Source organism: Corvus kubaryi, unplaced genomic scaffold, assembly GCF_017639235.1.
Source record: "Corvus kubaryi isolate FWS band 111438036 unplaced genomic scaffold, C.kubaryi_AGA036_p1.0 37395, whole genome shotgun sequence".
Taxonomy (NCBI): domain Eukaryota; kingdom Metazoa; phylum Chordata; class Aves; order Passeriformes; family Corvidae; genus Corvus; species Corvus kubaryi.
In genome coordinates this window covers 6,727,364-6,734,925 of record NW_024581134.1, presented here as the reverse complement: position 1 = coordinate 6,734,925, position 7,562 = coordinate 6,727,364, and the positions used below count along the sequence as shown (strand labels likewise).

The window sequence follows — 7,562 nt, the reverse complement described above, 5'->3', positions numbered from 1 at the left end:
GCTTCATGAGGGTACGTGTGCATCCCAATCCCAACCCCAATCCCAATCCCAACTCCAATCCTGCTTTATGAGGGTATGTGCCCTTCCCAATCCCGCTCCATGAGGGTACATGCACATCCCACCCCACAGCCATGCAGGGAACAGGGATCCCACCAGCTGGGGATCGTCCCTGCTTGGTTACAGGGATAAATCCTTCTGGAGAGGGCTCTGGCCTCGGGAGAGCAGAGTCAGGCCAAGCCCAGCATTGTGGTGACGCAGGGCGGAGTCGTGAGGAACGTGGGGCCAGAGAACAGGAAACTCTGCCATGCTCCACCACCCACCTCAGCTCATGAGGCATCTCAGGAGGCTTCAGAACCTCCCACGCTGTCCCAGCAGGCCAAAGAGCGGCACCTTTTACTGGGGTGTCAATTTTTATTGTGAGCAAGGGAGTGAAGACCTTTATCCGTCGGGATTATCCCACTGTGCCAAACCAAGGAGCTCCTCCAAGAGTGATGACGGGACAGAGGTTCCGTGGGCACAGTGGTGCTTGGGCAAAGGTTGAACTGGATGGTCTTGGAGGTCTTTTCCAGCCTTGATGATTCCATGATTGTGTAATTCTGTAATTTTATAATTCTCTATAAACCAGCCTTTACACCTTTAGGTCAGACCCGTGCACCGGCCTTGGGGGAGGACAATCCCCAGAGCTCTTAGGGCAGGAGTGTGACACTGCCACACATCCTGAGTGTCTGTACAGGCAGCACCAGCCCCAGCTCATGCCCCGGTTCCCCCTCGTGCCCTTTCCCCCTTTCCAGCTGCTCTCCCTTTCCCTGCAGTTCTACCGGGATGTGAAGGACTGGTGGCTTTTTGGCTTCTATTTCTGCCTGCCCTTGGTGTGCACAGGCATCTTCTACACCCTCATGTCCTGCGAGATGCTGAGCAAGAGGAATGGGATGAGGATCGCTCTGAACGACCACATGAAACGGGTGAGAGAACCAGGGAGGAATCCCAGGATTCCCAAGGAGGAGGGAGAGCTGCTGGAGGGGGGTCACTGCCATCCCTGGGAAGGACGAGCTGGCAAAGCCTCGCAGCGGATCCTGGCATGTTGGTGCAGGGATTAAACCAGGGAGAAGGGCCTTCAGCTCCGTGATCTCCAGCCTTGGGGATGACCCCAAACCCTTCTGGCCACAGCCCAGTTCTGTTAAAGCTCTCCTGGTCATTATGTCTGCCCACACCAAACTGGACCGAAGGCTGGATGTGCCAAATCCCAGACAAGGGGCGCAGGGAAGAGTTCATTGTTCCCTCCCACGCTTTGGGAATGATTCCCTGAGGAACAGCAGCCGCTTGCCTCCGTAACAGTGCGAGGGGCGGAGGGAGGAGGCCCCATGTCCCAGGGAACACCGTCCCAGCCAAGCCCCCAGCAGCGATGGTGGGGAGGGGTCCGGCCCACGTGGAGCTGCTGCTGCCCTTTCCCTCTCTGCAGCCTGGACCCGATGATGCCGGGCTCCAGGAGCAACCCGGGCTGGTGGAAGATGTCCCTGCCTGTGGCGGGAGGAGACGAGCTTTGAGGTCCCTTCCAACCCAAACCATGATTCCATGATTTGGGACCTGCTCCCCAGTGCTCATCTTCCCCCTCCCCTGTCTGGCAGCGCCGGGAGGTGGCCAAGACCGTGTTCTGCCTGGTGGTGATCTTCGCGCTCTGCTGGCTGCCCCTGCACCTCAGCCGCATCCTCAAGAAGACCATCTACGACCAGATGGACCCCAACCGCTGCGAGCTGCTCAGGTAGAGGCCCCACAGCTGGCACCGGCCTGGGGGAGCCCCAGTGGGACCAGCACAGGCTCTGCTGGGCTCAGAGCAGGTGGGGGAGCCACCTTCCAACTCCTGCTTTCAGTAATTCCTCATCCAGACGGCGTCACCCTCCTGAAGGGCACAGAGAGGGTGGGGGGACATGAGAAGGGTTAAATTGAAGTTTGGAATGTCTCTGTGAAGCTGGAGGTTCAGGAGGTCTCCTGGGCACAGGAACACTCCCAGCAGGGCTGAGGGCTCCACACTTTGTGCCAGGAGGGAGGTGTCCATCTCCCTCCCCTCCCACCTTTCCAGCCAAAATCCAGCCCAGGCCAGGGGCTGCTGCTGTGCTGGGGTTTGGGAACATCGGGAGCACCAGGAGAAATCAGTGTTCTTGGCTTCCTCAGGGAATGCTCCTCACAAGGAAAAGTGGTTTTTCTTAGGCAAGGATGGATTTGTGCTCAGCTCTGCTCTCAGTCACTGCTCCTCCACAGACGCAGGATCCCAGGCCAGGCAGCTTGGAAATTCGCTCTGTTCTCTGTGAACTTCTCACACATCTGTTCTCTCCCTTCCCGCCTCAGTTTCCTCCTGGTGATGGATTATTTCGGGATCAACATGGCCTCCCTCAACTCCTGCATCAACCCTGTGGCTCTGTACTTCGTCAGCCGGAAATTCAAGAACTGCTTCCAGGTAGGAATGACCCCTCCAGAGCTCCTGGCTGTGGTCACCAGGCCCAGGGGGACAAGCTGATCTTATTCCTCATCCCAAATTTTCCCCGTTAGGTACCTCTCTTCCCAGCTCCGAGTACACCAGAGCTCAGTGCCCTGCTAGGGGGAGGCGTTTGCCAGAGCAGGATTTAGGACAAGCCAAAAACTCCCTGTCATTCTGGAACAGGAACATCCCCACAAAGCATCAGACCAGGGGCTGCTCCAAACTTTGAGCCCAAGATGTTGGTAGATAATTTCCAGGAGTAGTGAAGCCCTGAGAAAGAAAGGGAAGGAGATGGGATGGTTTGGGATGGGATGGGATGGTTTGGGATGGGATGGAGTGGGAGTTGAGCCCAGCTAAGCACCACCTGTATTTTCTGTCCCCCAATGATGAGAACACACAACTACAAAAAATGCCCCAAATTTCAGTATCCTCATTTCCCATCCACACCAGTCCTACCCTGGAAAACCCGCACCCAGCAGAGCTGCAGGCCAGCAAGGCTCAGCAATTCCCAGCCTGGCACTGTGCGGGGACAGCTGCCGGCACGAATTTGGGAATATTTCCTCCTCTTTCCCCGTATCCCACACGTGTGACCTGTCCCCCCTCGTGTCTCCCCAGTCGTGCCTGTGCTGCTGGTGCCAGCGGCCGGCCCTGAGCATCACCCCCACCGATGAGAAGGGATCTGTCGGGAAGTGGAAAGCCACGGGCCAGGAGCTGGGGCTGGACCGGAGCAGCTCCCGCCTGAGCAACAAGTACAGCTCTTCCTAAACCCCTGTCGCTGTGGAGGACAAGGCACAGGGCCAGGACAGCAGGACCCCTCCGATCCCACCCCAGGCTTTTCCTGGCTGGGCCTGAATCAGCTTTGCCTTCGTGTCCTAACCCACCTGGAAGGAGCTGGAGCATTTCCCCGGGCCCAGCTCCAACCCCAGCCCCTGATCCCAGCGACTGCCTCTGCAGGAGAGGGAAGGGGATTCAGATCCTCACAGGATTCTTCATTTCCTTGCAGGAAAACCAAGGGACTTCTGGCCATTTGCCTCGGGGTGGAAGGTGGGGATGTGTGTGGGAAGGGAAGGAAGGCTGGTGTGGTCACTTCGAGATGGGTGTGGGGTGAGGAGGAAAGGGAGAGCGACAATTCCCAGCTGTAAAAGCCAACCAAAGCTTGGATAAATCCCTGTGAGGGACAGAGACGTGCTCGTGGTCACGGGGAGGTGGGAAAGGCAGTGGAGAAGGTCCAATCTCAGCTGGGAGAGCCACTAGATCCAACCAAAATATGAGAAAGAGCTTCCTCAGATTTATTATTGGCAATAATTCATTCCCCAGGTGATTTTCCAGCAATTTTCAAGGCCAGGTTGGACAAAGCTTGGAGCAACCTGGGATAGTGGAAGGTGTCCCTGCCACGGCAAGGGTGCCGTGAGAGGGAGTGAAGGTCCCTCCCAACCCAAACCAGTCTGTGATTCCAATCCATGTGATTCCATGTGACTGTGAATCCATGTGGTTCCATTCCAACAGTCATTCTTGCCAAAACTTTCAGAAAAACTACAGAAAAAGTTGTATTTACCAAGTTTTTGATCATTTTTTGTTGGTTTTTCCGGCTCTCTTTTCCCTCTCTTTTCCTTCTTTCCCCCTCCTACCTTGTCATGGAAAAAAATGGAGAGAGGAAAAGGGGAGAAGAGACAAGACCTGCAATTAAAACATTTTCCAGGTGTCGGGGTGGATTTTTTAGCTTAACTTTCACTGAAATGTAAATGTTTTGCAAATAAATCATAAAGACAAATGGGTTTCAAGGAAAACAGAGACTGAGGAATATCAAGACCAGCCCATTTTCCATAAATTTCCCAATCTGTGGAGCAATCTGTGTCCATGTTCTATGACCTTCCATCCCTGTGCTGAGCAGGACACAGTGTCAGCTCTGCAGCATCTAAATTAATAAACTTTTATTATTAAAGAAAATACATTTTGCATCGAAGTCATAAAAAAAAGCCAACCAAAAAAAAATCTTCCCTTGGACACAGGGAATTCAACACACAGAGGTTACACATCCATGGACATCCCAAAGGCTACTGCATCTCCTCCTCCTTCTGTGCCCTGAACTCCTTCATGCTCCTCTGAAACAAGAGCGAAGGACAAATGTCACCAACATGTCCCTGAGTGACTTGTGGAGCACAGAGCCACCCCCCTGCTGTGCTGGGACTCCTCTGCCCGGAGCCTGGGAAGCTCTGCCAGAGCTCCAGGTGCCTTTGGAAGTGACTGGGGGAAAGGGAGCCAGGCCACGCCATGGATCAGGCAGAGCCTGTCCCAAAAAACTCCCAGGTTCTCCTGCCAAAGGTGTCTCCAACACAGGCTCAGCCTCCCCTCTCTGGGATCAAGGGCCAGAACAGACCTGGAGCCCCCCCGGAATGCCCCAAGGGCCAGAACAGACCCGGAGCCCCCCCGGAATGGCCCAAGGGCCAGAACAGACCCAGAGCCCCCCAGGAATGGCCCAAGGGCCAGAACAGACCCGGAGCCCCCCTGGAATGGCCCAAGGGCCAGAACAGACCCAGAGCCCCCCAGGAATGTCTCACCTCAAAGGTGTTGAGCACATGTTGGCAAACTCCCATCAGGTCGTTCAGCCCTTTCCTGAACGGCTCCACAGCAGGAAGGGTCCCTTTGTGAAAAGGCAGGAAAAGATGGATTAGGGACATGGGAGGTGGCTTCCCAAGGGCAGTCCTCACCTCCCCAGGTGTGTGCCACCTCCCCAGCCCCACAGCTCAGGGTGCCAGGGCTGCTCCCAGCCAGCCCAGGTGCCTGGAGGCAGAGCTGCTGGAGCAGAATTCTGTGAGCAGCCTGTGAGGCTCAGCACAGGGGCTCAGCACTGCAGTGCCTGGCAGAGGGCAGGGGAAAGGGCTCTTCTTTATTTAATGGACTCCTGGTAGGAAGCTGGCCTGAGAACAGGGCCCCAGACATGGAGGGACAGCCCCAGCCTCACCTCTGGTCTGGATCCTGAAGTTGATCTTGCTTTCTGAGGGGTGGGTGATGCAGTAGCCACAGAACTCCACGTCAGGGCTGTGGGAGGGCAGAGAGGAGAGGGAGCAGTGAAACCCAGGCAATCCACGGCACATCCCGGGGAAGTCAGAGGCTTGGGGCACCCCACACCTGCTGGGGCTCTGGATATTTCTAGAATGACTGAGGGGAGAGATGTGCTGAGGGGAAACTCCCTGTGTGAGGGGAAACTCCCTATGTGACCTTATTCCCTCACACCCATCTCGCCTGAACTGAGCTGGAGCTCTGCAGGGCAAAGACACAGCTGGCACCGTGCTGGCACCACAGCAGAGCAGTGCCAGCCCTGCAGATCCAAACGTGGGATCCTGGGTGCTTGGGATTCTCCCTGTAACCCAACCTGCTGCTGCTCTGCTGGGTGGAAGAGGCTGAGTGGTCCAGGGCACTGGAGGAGTTCCCAAGGCGTTGCAGGGCCTCTCCCTCCAGCTGAGCTGGGTGCTGGAGCTTTGGCCCCCAGCAGGAAGAGCCCCTGCCCTGGCCAGCAGCTTCTTTTGTGTTGTCACAGTGATTTATCAGAGGGACCTTAAAGCCCATCTCATTCCACCCCTGCCATGGGCAGGGACACCTTCCACTGTCCCAGGCTGCTCCAAGCCCCGTCCAACCCAGCCCGGGACACTGCCAGGGATGGGGAATCCACAGCAAGTGGAGTCCATGACCCAGTTACTCCTCCAGCAGCTCAGGAAGGGCTGAAAGCCCTGGGCTGAGCTTAACTGGGGCTCCTGGGCAGGGGAGGGTGTGGGTGGAGGCTCAGGAGAGGCTGGTCAGGCCCTTTAGGGGCTGCTGGTGCTCTCAAGGTCCTGACACAGCACAGAGAAAAGGAGGAGCAGCAGGTGGGTTCCATGTCTGACACAAAGGCTCGAAGGGCGTGCACAGAGGGGATTTGGGGTCGTCTGCCTCATCCCAGCTACAGCTGAGGCATGGATCAGGAAGGAGAAGGTCAGAGCAGGGCATGGAGGTCCCTCAGAGGCCACACTCACTTCTTCATGACCATGTAGCGCAGGGAGTTGCCCAGGGTGTGATCCTCGTCGTGCAGCACAAACGTGACACAATTCCCGTCCGTCCCATCCGCCTGGATCTGTCACCAGCGGGAAGAGAAGAGCAGCTGTAACCTCCCTGGAGTCAGGGACACCTGAAGGGTGAGGGTCTGCTCCTGTGCTCAGCTTCCCAGAGTAACTGGGAAGTCTGGCTGAGCCACCTCTGGGGCTGCTGTGGGACCAAAACACCTTCAGACAAGAGGGAAAGCTCCAGAATTCCACCTAGTTTTAAACCAGCTTAGTCCTGACCTCCACCTGCTGGTGCTCCCCACAGGATGACCTCGAAACCCTGAACTCCATTAAACTGAGCTAAAAGGTTCCTTGCTGTCCTCAGCCTCATTCCCCGCAGACCACGGACACCGTGGCCACTCCATGCCAGGGAAAGCCCCGCGGTGTCCCGGGGTGGGCTGGGGGTGACACCTGAGGGGTTTAGATGCAGCAACGGAGGGAAAGCCCGGTGGGACGGAGCACCAGGGTGGGAGCACAGGGATCCGGGCTGTTTCCCACTGCCGGCATGAGGCACCAGCCCCGGGATGTGGCCAAGGGCGACCTGCAGAGCGGGGTGTCCCTTGGAGCCATCCCGACTCGGTTTGTGCTGATGCTGATGCTGATGCCACCCCACCCCGCGGGACGGTGCCCTACCGCTAAGCCAGGCTTGGGAGTGACGGAATCACGGAATCATTTAGGTTGGAAAAGCCCCCCAAGACCACCGAGTCCAACCATTCCCCAGCACTACCGGGTCACCCTAACCCCTGTCCCCAGGCGCCACGTCCACGCGGCTTTTAAACCCCTCCAGGGGTGGGCACTCCGCCCCTGCCCCGGGCAGCTGTGCCAGGGCTGGACAGCCCTTTCCACGAAGGAATTTCCCCTGATACCCCCTCTCACCCTCCCGGGGCACAACGTGAGGCTGCTTCTCCCCGGGAGCAGAGCCCGGGCCCTCCGCTCCACCTCCTGTCAGGGAGCGAGCGGCGTCCCCCCGCTCCCGCTGCCGTTCCCGATCCCATCCCCAGTCCCGATCCCCC

The 7,562-nt window shown here is 57.4% G+C and overlaps 2 protein-coding genes across 3 annotated transcripts in view; one reads left to right on the top strand and one right to left on the bottom strand.

Moving 5' to 3' along the window:
- The window catches only part of LOC121670185 (endothelin receptor type B-like), a 10,371-nt gene extending 5,949 nt beyond the window's left edge, over positions 1 to 4,422 (top strand). For both annotated transcript variants that reach the window (XM_042040063.1, XM_042040064.1), the window contains exons 5-8: positions 813 to 962; positions 1,626 to 1,759; positions 2,344 to 2,452; positions 3,089 to 4,422. In XM_042040063.1, coding sequence (XP_041895997.1) covers positions 813 to 962; positions 1,626 to 1,759; positions 2,344 to 2,452; positions 3,089 to 3,238 — 543 coding nt within the window. In that variant the 3' untranslated portion in view covers positions 3,239 to 4,422. The remainder of the gene's footprint in view (positions 1 to 812; positions 963 to 1,625; positions 1,760 to 2,343; positions 2,453 to 3,088) is intronic.
- On the bottom strand, positions 3,742 to 6,840 carry LOC121670097 (DNA-directed RNA polymerases I and III subunit RPAC2-like). The gene is made up of 5 exons (XM_042039864.1): positions 6,790 to 6,840; positions 6,484 to 6,581; positions 5,436 to 5,512; positions 5,032 to 5,114; positions 3,742 to 4,575 (listed from the first exon to the last, which is right to left on the bottom strand). The coding sequence occupies exons 1-5, from the start codon at positions 6,838 to 6,840 to the stop codon at positions 4,528 to 4,530; spliced, it is 357 nt and encodes a 118-aa protein (XP_041895798.1). The 3' UTR covers positions 3,742 to 4,527.
- Between the last annotated feature and the right edge of the window lie 722 nt (positions 6,841 to 7,562).

Coding starts and splice junctions, on each gene's coding strand:
- LOC121670097 (XM_042039864.1), bottom strand. CDS start 6,840: ATGGAGTTCAGGGTTTCGAGGTCATCCTGTGGGGAGCACCAGCAGGTG. Junction 6,582..6,789: donor GGGAGCACCAGCAGGTGGAG/GTCAGGACTAAG, acceptor CGCTGGTGACAG/ATCCAGGCGGATGGGACGGA. Junction 4,576..5,031: donor ATGTGCTCAACACCTTTGAG/GTGAGACATTCC, acceptor CTCTTGTTTCAG/AGGAGCATGAAGGAGTTCAG.